At 39.4% G+C, this 19,339-nt stretch overlaps 1 protein-coding gene across 1 annotated transcript; it reads right to left on the bottom strand.

The window, feature by feature from the left end:
* Positions 1-3,714: 3,714 nt before the first annotated feature.
* On the bottom strand, positions 3,715-17,782 carry LOC106883827 (uncharacterized). The gene is made up of 6 exons (XM_089354322.1): positions 16,685-17,782; positions 15,610-15,654; positions 11,497-11,699; positions 10,322-10,522; positions 7,580-7,801; positions 3,715-3,933 (listed from the first exon to the last, which is right to left on the bottom strand). Exons 1-6 carry the CDS (start codon positions 16,755-16,757, stop codon positions 3,742-3,744), a joined length of 936 nt encoding a protein of 311 aa, XP_089210448.1. The 5' UTR covers positions 16,758-17,782; the 3' UTR covers positions 3,715-3,741.
* Positions 17,783-19,339: the final 1,557 nt, after the last annotated feature.

Consider the following 19,339-nt stretch of genomic DNA (forward strand, 5'->3'; position numbering starts at 1 on the left):
ATAGTTTCGGTCGATGGGCGGATCTATTCTATACTCGACAGCAGCTGTTCGACGTAACTCTACAAGTCAGTAATATTCGGGCACTGGCGTGTGTGTTCAGAAAGGTTTCATTGCTTTGCCTGCATCTCGGACAAGCCCATCTGACAGCATATCCATGCCTGTAGAGTTTATCTCAAGCTGTTAGTGCCCTTACCAAGCCAAAGGCTTCTGGAATTTACCCATGGTTGTATCCGACTGGTAAGTCCTCCATAACAGACTAATCAGTTCATTTTCGTCGATGCCCAGAGTCTCCTCGAGAACGTCGTTACACTTACCCTCCTACTAATTCTCTTTAGATTGCTAAAGTGGAACATCTACCGATTTTATTACCTTACTGGTAAGAGGGTGGTGAGCACCTGACGATATATTAGGTGCTAGGTGCCTAGTCTAGGTCTTTCCTTCACCCAGGGCTGCAGCTCCGTCAAGGAGACGAGCTTCGGAAAGACGTGCTTCTCAAACGGAGCCCACACGCACACGTCTCCTGTCTAGGAATCGGTTCAAGTTGCGAAACTTAAGCACGTTCCTGTCCCTCAAAGATCTTTCGAGTCCATCAGACGGCTTTAGTTCCATTGTGTTTGAGAGCACAGACCTTAGCTCTGACGACGCAGCCTTCATGTTTCGCCTCAAAGAAATAGTCAAGGGATATTATTACCACTAGCGCATTGGTTGCATATTTTTACTAATCGCCTCTTTTAGGTTGCTAACTAGTTCTCCTGCTAATCTATTTCTTTTCATTGCTAGCTCTTTGCTTTCGATTCTGTTCTAATTTCCCTCTTCAGGGCGCACCATCACCGGTTGTTAACGATTGCTCCCGTTAACTGCCGCATAACTAGCCACTAATCCGGTTCCTGTAGCCTTCGATTGCCGGTAAAGACGCGCTCATCTTCCAGTAACCGGGTCCCTGTATATGGAGCCTGAATAAATCGTCTGAGCAAATTACAAATTTACGGTCTGTGTGGCCAACCAGTCTGAACTGTGGACATCCTAAGCTATCCCTGTCCACTGATCTAACAACTACTGATCTAGATACAATCTGGATGACCCACTGTGGTTGCTCTATATCCACATTAGCATACCAGGGAGATACAGTCGGTACTTGTCAGACAGCTCGAGATTTCTGAGCAGATTTTTGAGGCTTTTGCACCCCTTTTTGCTATACACTAGCCCCGCATAGTCGTTCCATCTGACCAAAATACAATTCCATATCCCCACTAGTACTAATGAGCGAGTAATGTTTCTAGATGCCTGAAGAAATCAGGTCCACTCAGAACATATCCTCCTATCTAAAGGCGTCACCTTCACTGCCATTCACATCCAGGGCCATCATCTCAGCGTCCGGGTACAAGAAAATTGCTCCACTTTGAGATTTAAAGATTTCCAGAAAAGCATATTATCTTGATCTTATGATATTTACTTTGTATTATATTATACTTATTTATTGTACTTTTAATTATAAATTTTTTCTATATGTGACAGTGGATTTTCATCGATGAGTTCATAAACCTTGGTTCTTTTCCCTAATACTAATATATACATGTTTAGTGCTTTTGTGTTCAATAATGATTAGTCTTTGTCGTTTGTTTTTATTCTATTCTCTTATGTGTGCGTGCGCGTTTGTTTATACATTACTTAATGTTATTTCGGAAGGAATATTAAAATGTGTTCATGGAAAACTGGGGTGTATACGTAATTAATTAGTTTACGCACTTACGTGTTTGTGATGTGTACTTAATTAGATATAGTCCAATATGTACTTACTCGGATATAGATCAACACTTGTAATGTTTACAGGTGTTGTGCGAGTGACGGAAGTGACACACAGTTAAAATATATTGTTTCATTCGGAAAAATACAAATAAATTTTAATGAGCATTACTTACTCAAACTAAACTGCTTAGAGAGAAAGACAACGAAGATGCTGACTAGATATGGGATATCCCACCCAAAAAGTGATACAGGCAGACTATGTATCAAGAAAAAGAGGGAAAAGAGGGCTGACTGGATGCGAACACAGCGTTAGAGCAGAAGAAAACAACTTAGCATGGTATGTAAAAAGTGAAACAGAACCGCGGTAATAATAATAATAATAATAATAATAATAATAATAATAATAATAATAATAATAATAATAAGAGAGGCAAAATTAAATGGACGGGCTAGCGATACCGTCGGGGGAGGTTATGAAGCAAATAGAAGAGACGAGCTATAAGTATTTGGGGATATCGAAAATGGATAAATTGAAGGAGAAAGAAATAATATAAAAATTTAAGGTGGAGTACCTGCCCAGACTGAGACTAATCCTTAAGTCGAAATTAAACGGACGAAATAACATTGAAGCTATCAACACTTGGGTGGTTTCACTCCTTAGGGGTAATCGAATCGACAGTAGACAAACTAAACAGCTTAGTCAGAAAGACAATGAAGTTGCTGACTAGATATTGAGATACTCCACCCAAGAAGTGATACAGACAGACTGTATGTACCAAGAAAAAGAAGGGAAAGAGGACTGATTGGATGCGAACACAGTATTAGAGAAGAAAACAACATAGCTTGGTATGTAAAAAGTGCAACAGAACCGCTATTATTTAAAGTAAGAAGGTCAGGCTTGTGTAGGATGGAAAATTGCAAAGATAAAGCTCTGTACAAGCACTTGAGAATGAATTAAATTGAAAATAGGTGGATAAAGAAAAGAATGCATGGGCAATTTTATAGGGATAACGAAGATAAGACAGACAGAGAAAAAAGATGGCTATGGATGACTAAAAGTAATTTAAAACTCAAGAGCAAGCATTAAGAACGAATTACATCAAACACAGAATAGACAAAACATCAGAAAGTGATAAGTGCAAAATTTGTGGACAAAATGATGAAACCGTATGGCATATTGCCAGTCAATGTACGCCACTAGCCCAAAAAGAATATAAGAGACATCATGATAACATAGCCGAGCTGTCCATTGGACACTTTGCAACAAGTATGAACTTGACAGAGCAAAAAAGTGGTACGAACATAAACCCGAAGGCATCATCGAAAATGAAAATGCAAAGATCCTGTGAGATTTTATGATTCAGTGCGACCATGAGACAGAGAATAGGAAACCAGACATAGTGTTGATTGAGAAAGAAAGCAAACGATACTGGATCATAGATATAGCATGCCCAACTGACAACAAGGTATGCGATAAGGAAGAAAGAAAAGTCGATAGATATGACAGGTTAGCTTGGGAGTTTAAGTAGTTGTGGTCGCTGAAAAAGGTAGTAGTAGTACCAATAATTGTCAGAGTCCTGGAAACAGTAAGTAAAAATCTTGAGAAGTACATGGAAGAAATATGGGCTGCAATAAAGGTACAGCACTTGCAGAAAACAGCACTGCTTGGAACCGGTCGAATACTCCGGATGGTGCTCGAAATATTAGGGGTGTTACCTTATTTTACTTGTAGTGAACAGCTGACACCCTAATGCATCACCAGCGTTAGAAGCTGTGCAAAGATTGTAATAATGATAATAATAATAATAATAATAATAATAATAATAATAATAATAATAATAACAACAACAACAACAACAACAACAACAACAACAGCAGCAACAGCAGCAGCAGCAGCAGCAACAGCAACAACAACAACAACAACAACAACAACAACAACAACAATAATAATAATAATAATAAACAACATTTTGCTATCTGATGTTAATAAATTTATTAAAATTCAAGAAGGAAATCTAAAGCAGATTTAAGAAATCTATCTCTAAGTGTGGGATCCATTTTTTCCATGGCGCCGTCATTTGGAATGAATTCATGCATATTGAAAGTTCCATGTATGCCAGAGCTTGTTTCTTCCACAAATAGTATACGTTTAGTGTATCTGAACGCAGATAGTTTGATTCGGTACAACTAGAATGAGATAAAAAAAAAAGAATAATTATTGTAATACAAACTTTGATAATGAAATCAGGGTTGAATGGACATTACCTTTCCATGCTAAGTATTTTATGGGGACGGTGCAGTCAGACTCCGTCGGATTTTACAGAAATTTGAATTATAAAAAAGAAAATGTGGGTAAATTTACCATATGTAACAGGTAAGAATAAATCACAATTGATATTCTCAGTCACATTTACTCTAATTTTCATGTTATACAGCGTCAGGGACTGGTGATTGACAGAATCATCAGAGCGTTGGGCAAAATGCTTTGTGGTATATCTTCTGGCTCTTTGTGTTTTGAGTTCAAATACAGTCAAAGTCGGTTTTATCTTTAATGCTTTGGGGGTTAGTAAAAAGGTACCAGTTAAGTACTGTATCGTTGCAGTCGACTATCCTTTTTATTCAGAATTGCTGACCTTGGGGCTCAGTTAAAAAAACAATATATATCCTAGGATATATTATCATAGGTGCAGGAGTGGCTGTGTGGTAAGAAGCTTGCTTACCAACCACATGGTTCTGGGTTCAGTTCCATTGTGTGGCACCTTGGGCAAGTGTCTTCTGCTATAGCCTCGGACCGACCAAAGACTTATGAATGGATTTGGTAGATGGAAACCGAAAGAAGCTTGTCGTATATATATATATATATATATATATATATATATATATATATATATATATATATATATATATATATATATATATGTGTGTGTGTGTGTGTGTGTGTGTGTGTGTGTGTGTTTGTTTTCTCCCACCACCGCTTGACAACCGCTTGAAGTTGTGTTTACATCTCTGTAACTTAACGGTTCGGCAAAATAAACCGATAGAATAAGTCCTGGAGTCGATTCGTTCGATAAAAAACCCTTCAAGATGGTGTCCCAGCTTGACCACAGTCAAATGACTAAAACAAGTAAAAGGTAAAAGATATGATTATTCGACAAGGGCTGATCCGCACATCGACCCTCGTCGAATAACCCTTTGATTAGGGACGTTCCAGCGATAATGTCGCATCTTAATTTTTAGGCACAGTAATCTAGCACTGTACTGGAACATAACGTATAACCCTCTTTCGTGTATGAATTTATGCTAGAGAGATTTGGTTGCTAATTTTAGCCGTTTGGAAGGCCACCTAGAGCCTCGCTCATTGTTCTTAAGTTAAATCTTAAGTTTTCATTCTTTCTTTTATTCTTTTATTTGTTTCAGTCATTTGATTGCGGCCATGCTGGAGCACCGCCTTTAGTCAAACAAATCGACCCCAGTACTTATTCTTTGTAAGCCTAGTGCTTATTCTATCGGTCTCTTTTGCCGAATTGCTAAGTTACGGGGACGTGAACACACAAACATCGGTTGTCAAGCGATGGTGGGAGGAAAACACAGACACACATACATACACACACACACACACACACACACACACACACACACACACACACACACACACACACACATATATATATATATATATATATATATACGAGGGGCTTCTTTCAGTTTCCGTCTACCAAATCCACTCACAAGGCTTTGGTCGGCCCGAGGCCATAGTTGAAGACACCTTGCCCAAGGTGCCACGCAGTGGGACTGAACCCGGAACCATGTGGTTGGTAAGCAAGCTACTTACCACACAACCACTCCTGCGCCTATAGATATTTTTTAAATCAAAAGTCATAAAAAAAAATTATATGAATACCGAAGATGTTTATGTATATACTAGCTGACCCCGTGCCGTCAAAAATGACGGCGAATTGTAGTATTTTATATGTAAATATGGATGGTAAACCAAATTAATACACTTGTCAATGTTCACATACATTCACATACTTTCCTTGTACACGCACACACATGCACACACATACTCACACAGAGTTGAAACGCTGTTTGATTTTTTCTTTTCAGCGTTGAATGTTCACCATCCCACCAGTTTGCCATCATCCCTTCTTTCCTTATTCATCTATCACTCCTTCCTTTCTCATTCATATGTTGTGAGAGAGAAAAACACAAGAGCATTATTATAGTAGATTTTTGTATGACTGTGTATCTGTATATTTTACTTAAAGTGGATATACTGAGAAAGCCAGAAAACTGCGTTATTCGTCTCAAGACAACAGAAGCTAATTTAAACTAATACTGTTTCTGTAGCTTATAATGAATCTTTACTCGGCTTGCAGGCTATTTGCGACACCAGTGATTTATTAATCACTGTTTTTCTATTTATCAGTGGAAGCTAAATTTGTCTAAGCGTACGGTTGCTAGTGGACACTTGCTGCTAATGACGCTCAAAGAAGCAGATTTAGCAATTCAACCGCTGCTGCTGCTGAATGCTTTTTGTCTGCTACTGATATATTTCTGTACTCTTTAGCCCTGTACAGCTACACGAGACGCTTTCTCGAGGAGAATACCGCCGTTTTCTGGCTTTTTACAGTATATCCACGTTGATTAGAGTATACAGAATGCTATTTTCAACTAGTACTGCCACGTCGCTAATAATATGTGCGTGTGTATGTTTATTTGTGTGTGTGTGTGTGTGTGTGTGTGTGTGTGTGTGTGTGTGTGTGTGTGTATCTCTGTGTTTGTAATGTAAAAGTGACTATAACTTTTTAATCAGCAAACACAGGTTCTTGAAGTTGTACATGTTGATAGAATAATACTTCCTCTGTAGTAACTCTACAGTAACTCTTCTTTCTACTCTTTTTCAAATAATGGGTTCTAAGCAGAAACAACACGCTGTCGTTGAATTCTTGATGAAGGAGATATGCAGGCCGTCGAAATCCACAGAAGGCTACAAGCCGTTTACGGAGATTCCATTGACAAGAGCAACGTGTACAGATGGACAAAGTTTAAAGAAGGGGAAACAAGCATTGAAGAAAAACTATGCATTGGGACATCAGCAACTGCAACCACTGACACGAAGCGCCAGTAAGTGGACGAACCCATCAGCGTGGACCGTCTCAGCAATTCAAAGATTTCAGTACTAGAATACACCAGTCGGATACATATCTGAGAGGTTTCTTAATTTCAGTATTTCCCCTCAGAATAATACTTTCCTTCGATAACCAATCAATTATTAACCTAGTGACAGAAGACCTTATGCTTTTGTGGATTCAACGCCACAGCAATAACTCCAAAGTGCCTGTCATGAATATGGAACTTCTGAATTACTGAGATCAATATAAAGATAGCATATATTTCAATTGTTGTTGTTGGCACTCCGTCGCTTACGACGTCGAGGGTTCCAGTTGATCCAATCAACGGAACAGCCTGCTCGTGAAATTAACGGGCAAGTGGCTGAGCACTCCACAGACACGTGTACCCTTAACGTAGTTCTCGGGGATATTCAGCGTGACACAGAGTGACAAGGCTGGCCCTTAGAAATACAGGTACAACAGTCACAGGAAGAAAGAGTGAGAGAAAGTTGTGGTGAAAGAGTACAGCAGGGTTCACTACCATCCCTTGCCGGAGCCTCGTGGAGCTTTAGGTGTTTTCGTTCAATAAACACTCACAACGCCCGGTCTGGGAATCGAAACCGCGAGTCCGCTGCCCTAACCACTAGGCCATTGCGCCTCCACATATATTTCAATAGAAACGTGAGAAATACTTGAGAAAGGAAATAAGAGACAAGTACCTTAAAAGAAGAATCCCCTAATCCAGGATATCTCAGAATTCCAACGTCCACTACATCACGATTTATTCGTATGTTAGCATAAAAAAATGTCTCAAAACTATTAACGGCAGCACCAGTAGCAGCAACGATATTTTTAAAATCCTCCAAGTTGATGTCAATTGATTTAATAATATCTCTGTCTCTAATTAAGTCTCCTTTGTACCATGATTCAAGTCTCTTCGCCTAAATAATAATAATAATAATAATAATAATAATAATAATAATAACAACAACAACAACAACAATGATGATGATGATGATGATGATGATGATGATGATGATGATGATGATGATGTTGATGATGATGGTAATGGTGATGATGATGTTGGTGATGATGATGAGGATGATGATGATGATGATGATTTCTTTATTAACCATCAAGGGTTAACAAACAGTTCCAGGACGGTTCAATATAATAAGATACAATACAATACAATACAATGTGATATATGATGTGGGGTTACACTAAAGGCGTATAAACAGTTATATAAAAAATTAATAAAGAAAGAAGGCTGTTCGTGAAAAGCGCGCTCCGACAACTACGGTAAGTGCCCTTTCCACATCCTCCTCTCAGTTCGAAAAGTGAGCTATTTGTGGCTTCCAAAGTCATTTAACTTCTATCTCTAGCAAAGCCGGTACTCTCCCAGTACCATCATATTTTTAAAACTTGCCTGCACGGTTCACGCTTTGAATAGCGACTAATCTTATTAATTCTATTATTAATTAATATACTTCGATATTTATTTACAGTTCATTTGATATATAAATTTTGTTAACAAGCTCACTGGCTAATCACAACACCAGCGCCTGTTCTGGCACTGTTTATATATCGCTGGCGGGGAGATGAGTCACCGCTATCTCCAGCGGTCGAGCGTCCGTCATTGCTAAGACCAAGGAAGGTCGAAATCACGTGATCTGGTTGTCTTAACGCTGGAAGTGGCGGGGGATTTATCTACCTGCTAGCGATATAAACAAGAGTGCATTTTGCACCAAGAGCCAATATGAGAGTTTCTCATGGTAATTACTGCACTATAGTCTGTTCTAACAGAACATCCACGTCTAAATGGGAATAAATATTACATCTCGGTATTGATTCTGCCTCTGTGGCTAATATAAATATATTTTAGTAGTGTTCATAGCATATTTCTATTGACAGTGTCGAATGCCTTTATGAGATCTAGGAAAGCATAAAAGATCATACACTGCTGTCCTTTATCTTTTTATGGGACTGGGATGAGCTACGAAAATCATGCCAAGTGTCCATCTGTCCAAGCGAAATCCGCACTGGTTTTCCTGGAGAATTCCTTCAATCAGATGAGTTAGCAGACGTTTTAACATAAACCTAGCTAAAATTTTGCCAGCTACATCCACGACAGAAATACCCGGGCTGTTACCATATTCTGAGTTGTCACTTTTCCTTTTGTAGATAGTTATGATGTTGAAATTGTTCCATTTTGCTGGAATCATGGATTCTTTCCGGCATATAACGAAAAAGGAATGAAGGGACAACGCAATGTGCTGACCCCCATAGATGAACACTTCACTGGAGCACCTATTTTCTCCGGGGGATTTCTTGTTTTTCAAGGATGGGGTAGCAATTATAATCTCTTCGATGAAGGGTTCAACAGCTAGTTCATTAATTGCTGGTAGGGCTGGTAGAGCTGCAAGAGTAGAAGGGTCAGTAGGATTCCGTTCAGGAGTTCTTTGAAATGCTCAGTTCCTCATTCCACAATCTTCTGTTTATCTTGAATTAGAGTATGTCCCTCTGATGAACGTAACAATGTAAGTTCCCTTGAGGTTGGGGCAAAAATTATTTTGACTGAGTTGTAAAATTCATGTTTATCAGCAAAGCGTTGAATTTCCCCAGTTTTGTCAACTAATCATTAAAAATTTTTTTTTTTTTAGATTTTTGTACTTCAGACCGAATTTCTTTCCATTTTCAAAAGATAGTTCAGGATCTTGGATCCAGTAACTCTGAACCAGTAACACTCATCTGCTACTCATTGAAAAGTGAAAGAAATTGGAATACGATGATTACTTAATGCACTTTACAAGCAATGGCTCTCATGGCTTCTAATCTTTAGTGATTGGAAGTGTTATCATGTACATTGTTTTGTCTTGGTATAAAAAATGGGTTACAGTAAATATTTTGCTCAATACCACAGATTTACTTGTCAGTTGTTTGGCCTTAACCAGTTGAGCATGTCCCTTAGTGCCTGACGATATATGCATCTCTGATCTGATCAGTAGTGGGGGAACATCATAGCTATGCGTCGAGGGCCCCACCTGCAAGGTCATGCGCTGTTTATCTTCATATGAGATCACCATGTCGCGCACATATAGTTGTCTGGTGTACCCTTATCAGGCGGGTAGTCATGATGGGCATACTGGGCTTCGTATATTTTACCCCAGTGTTACTTTGATGGCATGCACTGCTCTCTCACTCAATAATAATAGTAATATTGATGATGATGATGATGATGATGATGATGATGATGAGGAGGAGGAGGAGGAGGAGGAGGAGGAGGAGGAGGAGGATAACAACAGCAATAAAAAGTATTGTTATTGCAAAAAATATGTTTTTTATTGGGAAACTATGAACTTCTAAAAAAAAGAGATCAATGCAATATCATAATACATGTATTGTCAAACAAAGAGCAAACAACTTTTCAAACCTTAGTTTTATCTAAAAATTAGTCTTACCACACTCGTTTGTCTTCGTCCATCAGAAATTCCACTATACGAAGCTCTCAATGTCCTTTTCCTTTCTATTTCACTTCTTGGTTTTTGGCGAATATACTTGTTATTCATCATCACTCTCATATAATCCTCGAACTTCAGATTATTTACACCTTTTTGCTGAATCAACTCCCCGATCATGTACATGCTTGACTGAATCATTATCTAAATAAAATACGATTCATTTATAAACAATTATTTCTGTTATTATTGATGACGTCACACTGCTTAATTTAGCATCTCCTGTTTGTCTGGGGTGCATTTAACAGAGTTCAATCTGTTTTAAGCATCAGAACAACCCCTAAGTTTAAGGATATCAAGGCCTTTTCATGAACTGCTTTCAATACTGTTTTTCCCTTACGTTTTGCCACATGGTTCCGGGTTCAGTCCCACTGCGTGGCATCTTGGGCAAGTGTCTTCTACTATAGCCTCGGGCCGACCAAAGCCTTGTGAGTGGATTTGGTAGACGGAAACTGAAAGAAGCCCGTCGTATATATGTGTGTGTGTGTGTGTGTGTGTGTGTGTGTGTGTGTGTGTGTGTGTGTGTGTGTGTGTGTGCGCGCGCGCGCGCGTTCGTCCCTCCAACATCGCTTGACAACCGATGCTGGTGTGTTTACGTGCCCGTAACTTAGCGGTTCGGCAAAAAGAGACCGATACAATAAGTACTAGGCTTACAAAGAATAAGTCCTAGGGTCGATTTGCTCGACTAAAGGCGGTGCTCCAGCATGGTCGCAGTCAAATGACTTAAATGAATAAAAGAAAAAAATAACCTATGGATACGGTAAGGTGGCCCCGTAAAAATATTGTAGTACTAATAATTTTACTGCATATAACGTTGAAAAGTTAACTAGAAGTAGATACATAGAGAAAAAGTAAAATATATAAAATAATATGTTTGGGCATGTTTCGACTTTATTTTGACCGCATCAACGAAGCATAACCTTTCTCGCAGTTGCCGACGTTTTGGTGGTAAATGTAGGGCGTCGGACATCATAATCCTTCAGATTTTATAAAAATCATGAGACGCCAAGTTACCTTTAGTATTATCTATGTTAAATAAAATATATTTTAAGAAATAATTAAATCTAAGTTTCATTACCTGATGTCTTACCTTAGTGAATGTGCAACAAATTATTTACCTGTAAATTGCGATCCATCTGTTTAAATATTTCTTTGGTCAGATTACTATGGGTTAAAGCTAGAGCACATTTGAATGGAACCTTCGATTTCAGAGCATCCTTGGATTGTGTATTATGCAAGAATTTTTTACCTTCGTTGACAACGTCCGAAATATCCTTTAGTTGTCGAATGCTAGAAAACGCTCTTGCTTGCGTTTGAGCATCTGGTTATGAATAAGAAATTAAATTACAAGTAAAGTTTGTCTTACAGATATATTTAGTTATAATATTACTACTTCCATAACTCTACATAGAAAGCTAGAAATACTGGTCGCGATACGCAAACATTTATTCGGTGTTGCAGTACCTACAATTATGTAAATGCAATCAGAGAACATGTCAACTCAACTAACATTGGTACATGTACCTTTAGTAACAAATTAACATCCTTGAGTTATTGTTGTTGGCACTCCGTCGCTTACGACGTCGAGGGTTCCAGTTGATCCGATCAACGGAACAGCCTGCTCGTGAAATTAACGTGCAAGTGGCTGAGCATTCCACAGACACGTGTACCCTTAACGTAGTTCTCGGGGATATTCAGCGTGACACAGTGTGACAAGGCTGACCCTTTGAATTACAGGCACAACAGAAACAGGAAGTAAGAGTGAGAGAAAGTTGTGGTGGAAGAGTACAGCAGGGTTCGCCACCATCTCCTGCCGGAGGCACGTGGAGCTTTAGGTGTTTTCGCTCAATAAACACTCACAACGCCCGGTCTGGGTATCGAAACCGCGACCCTATGACCGCGTGTCCGCTGCCCTAACCACTGGGCCATTGCACATCCACAATTGTGAACATATACACAGCATAAATAGTAGTATGATGAACTCCAGCAACACTTTTACACGGTTTCTGCGCACAACACAACTATAAGCTAAGTGTGAATTCCTTAATATTCTCCTTACACTACACAGGATAGTGAATGGAACTCAGACACCAAGCACGAAGCCGTGGCGTTGTAAATGTTTTATTACGGCTTTCAAGACAGTCTTCAAGCGGAACGCAAATGTAACCAGAACAACCTCTGCTCATGCTCATGTATGTATGCATAGTTGGAGTGGAGGCGCAATGGCCCAATGGTTAGGGCAGCGGACTCGCGGTCATAGGATCGCGGTTTCGATTCCCAGACCGGGCGTTGTGAGTGTTTATTGAGTGAAAACACCTTAAGTTCCACGAGGCTCCGGCAGGGGATGGTGGTGAACCCTGCTGTTCTCTTTCACAAATTCGAGAGAAGGTGCGTCGTTTCAATTGTGCGGTGTAAGTGGAAGCTTCCGATGCCACTACACAGCAATAGCAACAGAAATAGCAGCAAAATCGACAAGAATTCACTAGCACAACACATAGCATATCTAAAACAGCGAACAAATAAATATAGGAAGTATAAAAGCAATAATACAATCCAAAGCCAGAAAAGTAACAAACATGTTTGTCTAAAACTATAAAACAAACAACAGAACATTATATGAATTAACATCTTCCTGAATTCAAACAACAATTACTACTACTACTACTACTACTACTACTACTACTACTACTACTACTACTGCTGCTGCTGCTGTTGCTGCTGCTGCTGCTGCTGCTACCCACATCCGGGATTCGTGAAAATCTCAAAATAACATACTTTCATTCCAATGCAAAACAAACATCCTTATCAGGCATTTGTCGAAAATCAGCCATCTCTCTCTCTCTCTTGCCCCTCTCTCTCTTGCCCCTCTCTCTCTTGCCCCTCTCTCTCTTGCCCCTCTCTCTCTTGCCCCTCTCTCTCTTGCCCCTCTCTCTCTTGCCCCTCTCTCTCTTGCCCCTCTCTCTCTTGCCCCTCTCTCTCTTGCCCCTCTCTCTCTTGCCCCTCTCTCTCTTGCCCCTCTCTCTCTTGCCCCTCTCTCTCTTGCCCCTCTCTCTCTTGCCCCTCTCTCTCTTGCCCCTCTCTCTCTTGCCCCTCTCTCTCTTGCCCCTCTCTCTCTTGCCCCTCCCTCTCTCTCTCTCTCTCTCTCTCTTGCCCCTCTCTCTCTCTCTCTCTCTTGCCCCTCTCTCTCTCTCTCTCTTGCCCCTCTCTCTCTCTCTCTCTCTTGCCCCTCTCTCTCTCTCTCTCTCTTGCCCCTCTCTCTCTCTCTCTCTCTCTTGCCCCTCTCTCTCTCTCTCTCTCTTGCCCCTCTCTCTCTCTCTCTCTCTTGCCCCTCTCTCTTGCCCCTCTCTCTTGCCCCTCTCTCTTGCCCCTCTCTCTTGCCCCTCTCTCTTGCCCCTCTCTCTCTCTCTTGCCCCTCTCTCTCTCTCTCTTGCCCCTCTCTCTCTCTCTCTCTCTTGCTCCTCTCTCTCTCTCTCTCTCTTGCCCCTCTCTCTCTCTCTTGTCTCTCTCTCTCTCTTGCCCCTCTCTCGCTCTTGCCTCTCTCTCTCTCTCTGTCTTGCCCCCTCTCTCTCTGTCTTGCCCCTCTCTCTCTCTCTTGCCCCTCTCTCTCTCTTTCCCCTCTCTCTCTCTTTCACTATCTCTCTCCCTCTCTGTCTCTCACACACACACATTATGTAAATTAGAATCATTATCAATATGAACAACAACAACAACAACAACAACAACAACAACAACAACCATATCATACCACACCTTATCATCGAATAATAACCCCAAGTAACACTCCAGCACAGAGCAAACACCCTTATATTGCATTTTCCAAAAATTAGCCTCCTAAATACACAAAAGACAGGAAAACAAAATTAATTACACGCACCTACCACCTAAGGCCGTGATCTTTATCCCCGCCTTCACTAGTCATCTTAAAAAAGCAATAAGGAAATTTGAAATTCAAAAGTCTCAGGACCAGATAAAATCCCAAAAGTAGGAGTAAAACACTCGGAGCATCAAGAAATCACTGCACTCACAAATATCGGTGACTACTCGTATATTAAAAAAAAAATTAATAAATGCGCCCTTTTAAAGCCTAGCCAGGCTCATGGGCCCAGTTTCCTAGTTTCAATGGCGTATGTATTCCTCAGCCGGACAGGACGCCAGTCCATCGCAGCGTTACACATTTTTGCCAGCTGGGTGGACTGGAGCAACGTGAAATGAAGTGTTTTGCTCAAGAACACAACGCGTCGCTCGGCCCAGGAATCGAAACCACAATCTTACGATCATGATGCTGACACCCTAACCACTAAGCCACGCGCCTTCACACTCGTATATTAAAATTTCCTTAAATCTTGAAATTCTGTTCTGAAGCTCATTGATTTCATCAAGTGAAGTTACATCAGATTGACTCATCAATTTCGTATGGACACGTCAAAATATTTTGAAAAGACTCATCCTTGTCATTACTAAACTATATATTTCTCCCACAAGTCCACAACATGGATCTATACTATTTACGTTCAATCACTAAACTGATCACAAAGTTAAATTAGAGGATACAGACGGCTTCAACAACAGCAACAAATACAATTCTAATTGCCATCGGTATGTGAAAATATTTCGACTCTATTCCTCTTCGCTATCCACTTATACATAAATTGCTCAACGCCAAAGAAATAACACAAAACGTTAGGTACACCCAAACAACTTGTCGGGAAGTCAAAATTCTCATTTTCTTGATTGGTGCACCACAAGAATCAGCCTGTTCCTGTACGAATCTCCTCCATTTACTCTGTTATGTCTCAAGCTACTGCTATCTAGCACCTTCGGATGATCTCTACTCAACCGCTACTCGACTGCTCCTCGTCAGTTACTCAACCCAAGTCAACAGTCACTCAACTCCTCTACCACGGCTAGACTACCTCTATTTATATGTCTTGGGCGATCCTACTTCTTCACTTGGGGTCGTCGACACAACAATACTCAAAGCATATAAACATCCGCATACGCAGATGAGATCAGTGAAGTTTTCGACCATGTGTCCCATGTGAGTCTCCGATCGAAATTTCCCTCTCTAGGCTCCGTCCATCTTTCATCTCTTGGGTCAAAAGTTTCCTATCATATTGTAGTTGGTCGTACAGGGCCTTGGTCTTGTCTACCATTCTCTTTCTTCTGTGTACTTGGAGCGTATGATTAATTGGCTAAACCTTTCTCTAGAATTATATCGTAGGAAAACTTACTTGCATGTATAAAATCCATCTCCTCTCCCGAGGGCAGGACAGATGCTGAAGTAAGTAAAAAGAATTTTGTTAATCAGTTTACACATTTACATTCAGAGATTAAAAAAATAAAAACAAAAGAACATACTAAATAATATATAAAAAAATTGAATTAACTGCACAATAGTTCATATCCCAAGTTTGTTGGCTTCAAGCAACTGTCGGAATAATAAAGGAATAAATAGAGAACTCAACCAGTTGCTTTAATCAAATCAAATTAAGTAAAATATGATTCGTATTACATTTTGCTACGATAAACACAATCAATAAAATTTATATAATAATTATATAATAATACCGGATGTAAGTAACTATGAAATATGCTGTAAAATTCTTTAAATGTACGAAATCATTGATTTTTAACATAGAGATATACATTGTTGTCATTTAACCCCAGGCAAGCCTTCATTGAACAGACCAGTAAACAAAGGTGATAAGGGCCACCATAACAATCCTGTCTCTATAGAATTACGTTGTACAAGGTGCTTTTTTTTAAAGCGGGTGTGTGTGATTTGAAGTCTATTTGGTTGATATTTCAAATAGAGTGTGTGATCCTATGATCTGCCTTAGAGTCATAACCGCGGACATTTGTTGGACAGAGTTATAACCGATTGAATTGACCACAGCTCATTACTGCAGCTTACTTTCACCAACTCTAGAGGTAAACGAAAAGCAGAGTTTGAACTCCAAACAAAACATTGGCAGGTACTTAGCTGGAGACTAAACTATTTACGTGATTCCACTGACCCTAAATAAGTAAAATTAATTTTAAAAAATCAAATTAGATATATTTTCAATCAAAAACGATCATTACTACAATACTACTGGAACAATTAAAAGAGGAAATAATTAAAATATTTTCAGATTTTAGCAGTTTAAGTGTTTAAGTTTTTCAAGAGAATAATTGAAAATTGTATTTCTAATATGTTGGCAATGATATCATTCTTTACATATCAAAACATAGACTATTATTAACTGCAGCTATTGTTCGCACAAGAAAACAACGAAGGTAAATTTAAATATATAATATATCTACCGTAGAGGGTTGGCAGGCACATGAATGTGCCGAAAAGCAAAAAAATTCCTGTGAACTGCATTTCTGTACACATATTCTTGAATCTGGGCAGCTAATTCGATTGAGATCCGTTCTTATATACAAAGAGGAACAGACTGCTAAATTCACAAAGTCACGTTAACATTTTTAAAAAATTAAAGAAGTTATGTATTTTCTCTTATGTCTTAGCGATGTCCTCTTGTTTAGTTCTTCAATAGAAATCGACTAAAGAAAAGATTTCTTGTTAGCTTTTATATTAACAAGGTTACATGAAATTACACTTCTACGCCACTACATTCTCTCTCTTTCCATATATAAATCGATTGCACTTAGCGTTGCTGCTGAATGAAAGATGCTTCCCTGACAATGTCCTATAAACCGAAATATTTTCGTTGCTTTCACCTGTTCATTTTAAAGATCAGATTCACTGAAATTACCTTATTGTCCAAAATTACAAGTGACCCTACTGGAGTTAGCAGCCTTGCTTATTGTTTTTTTTTAAAGTTTTAAATAACTCCACATGAAATTGTAATTTACTAATCGCTTGGATAGTCTCAGTTGATCGAAGTTTTCTAGCGCACTATATTTTATGTCTCATATTACGTTAGCTGTTGTTAATCTGCAAGAATCTCCTCCGGATTATTATCCTTTTAATGTTTATAATCAATGTTAAGGCGGTAAGCTGACAGAATCGTTAACACGCCAGGCGGAATGCTTAGCGGTATTTCGTCCGTCTTTATGTCCGGGTAAGGTTGCTTATGGAAGACCAGCAGTCTCCCATGCACACCAGCCTCCCCTCTCCACGTTGCAGATGTTATCCAAGGGAAAGCAAAGGCTGGTGCAGCTTGGCACCAGTGATGTCGCAACTAATTTCTACAGCTGAGTGAACTGGAGCAACATGAAATAAAGTGTCTTTCTCAAGAGCACAACGCACAGCCCAGTCAGGGAATCGAACTCATTACTTAACAGTTTGGAATTTATAAAAGTCTTCTAGATAGTGTAAACTTTAGTAATTACTTTCTCTAAGTAAAAGCCGCACTTACCAAACTAATTAGCACCTTCCTTCATTATAATATATATATATATATATATATATATATATATATATATATATATATATATATATATATATTATAATGCAATTTATTCAATACACGCACACACGCACAGACGTGCACACACATGCGCGTGCACTGTCACACACATAATGTATGTATGCGTGTATGTATATGTGTGTATGTGTATGTATGTATGTATACACACATAGATATACAGTATTATATATACAGTTGTGCGTATATGTATATGTCATAGACGCGCGTACACCCACCCACATGCACATAGAGCCTCCCCCACCTACCCGGCACATTACCGTCACGCATCTATACATACATATAGGCACATTATACATGTACGCGCACATGTTTTCGTAAATGTAGGTGACTCTTCATGATCTGTTTATCCGTTTGTGTTATAGTTTTTATGAATGTCCTTCTATTCATTTTTAATGTCTTCATTCCTTCGAAACATACATTACTTTTAATAATATACATTTTACACCTATTTTTCATGGATTTTCGTTTCTCTACGAGCAGCTCTTTATGCTCTTACAATACAATAAATGGTTTTTCTGTTAATGTTGAATCAAAATTATCTGTCCAGCTGATACACAATTTCTATAGTTTACTCCATTGGCGAGGGAATCAGTTATTGTAAGAACATATGTTTTGCACATTGTTTTAGAATCATAGTGGAGGCGCAATGGCCCAGTGGTTAGGGCAGCGGACTCGCGGTCATAGGATCGCGGTTTCGATTCCCAGACCAGGCATTGTGAGTGTTTAGTGAGCGAAAACACCTAAACCTCCACGAGGCTCCGGCAGGGGATGGTGGCGAACCCTGCTGTACTCTTTCACCACAACTTTCTCTCACTCTTACTTCCTGTTTCTGTTGTGCCTATAATTCAAATTAAAAATTTTATACAATATTTACATTTGATGGATATTTGTCCTCATTTTGCTTGTTGTTAATACAACGTTTCGGCTGATATACCCTCCAGCCTTCATCAGGTGTCTTGGGGAAATTTCGAATCTGGGTTCTCATTCCTAAGGTATTTTTCGATGTTGTTATTATTATTATTATTATTATTATTATTATTATTCAGGTCATTGCTTGGAATCGGAATCTTTGGGTTAGTAGCCCGCGCTCTTAACCACTACGCCATACACCCGTGGACATATGGCGTAGTGGTTAAAAAACGGTAAAAAGAAAATCTAGCGTACATCTGTTTTTGAATATCTTACAAGAAATTGATAAAATGAGTATAGTTTGACAAAATAAACGATGTTTCCTTTGGACGTGGAGCACGAAACGGCTTAGATGTCTGACATAAAGGTTTAGTTACTAAATGTAAGGTTTGTAGTTAGATTCCTAGAGTGGAGGCGCAATGGCCCAGTGGTTAGGGCAGCGGACTCGCGGTCATAGGATCGCGGTTTCGATTCCCAGACCGGGCGTTGTGAGTGTTTATTGAGCGAAAACACCTAAAAGCTCCACGAGGCTCCGGCAGGAGATGGTGGCGAACCCTGCTGTACTCTTTCACCACAACTTTCTCTCACTCTTATTTCCTGTTTCTGTTGTGCC

The sequence above is a fragment of the Octopus bimaculoides genome, chromosome 6, assembly GCF_046866305.1.
Source record: "Octopus bimaculoides isolate indiv1 chromosome 6, ASM4686630v1, whole genome shotgun sequence".
NCBI lineage: Eukaryota > Metazoa > Mollusca > Cephalopoda > Octopoda > Octopodidae > Octopus > Octopus bimaculoides.

Bases quoted from the DNA above. Each gene is read 5' to 3' on its own strand.
- LOC106883827 (XM_089354322.1), bottom strand. From the start codon at position 16,757: ATGTGTACAGAAATGCAGTTCACAGGAATTTTTTTGCTTTTCGGCACA. The intron at 15,655-16,684 runs GTAGATATATTA...TACTTACTTCAG, and splicing joins GTGCCTGCCAACCCTCTACG to CATCTGTCCTGCCCTCGGGA. The intron at 3,934-7,579 runs GTACTTGTCTCT...ATCTCATTCTAG, and splicing joins TAGGGGATTCTTCTTTTAAG to TTGTACCGAATCAAACTATC.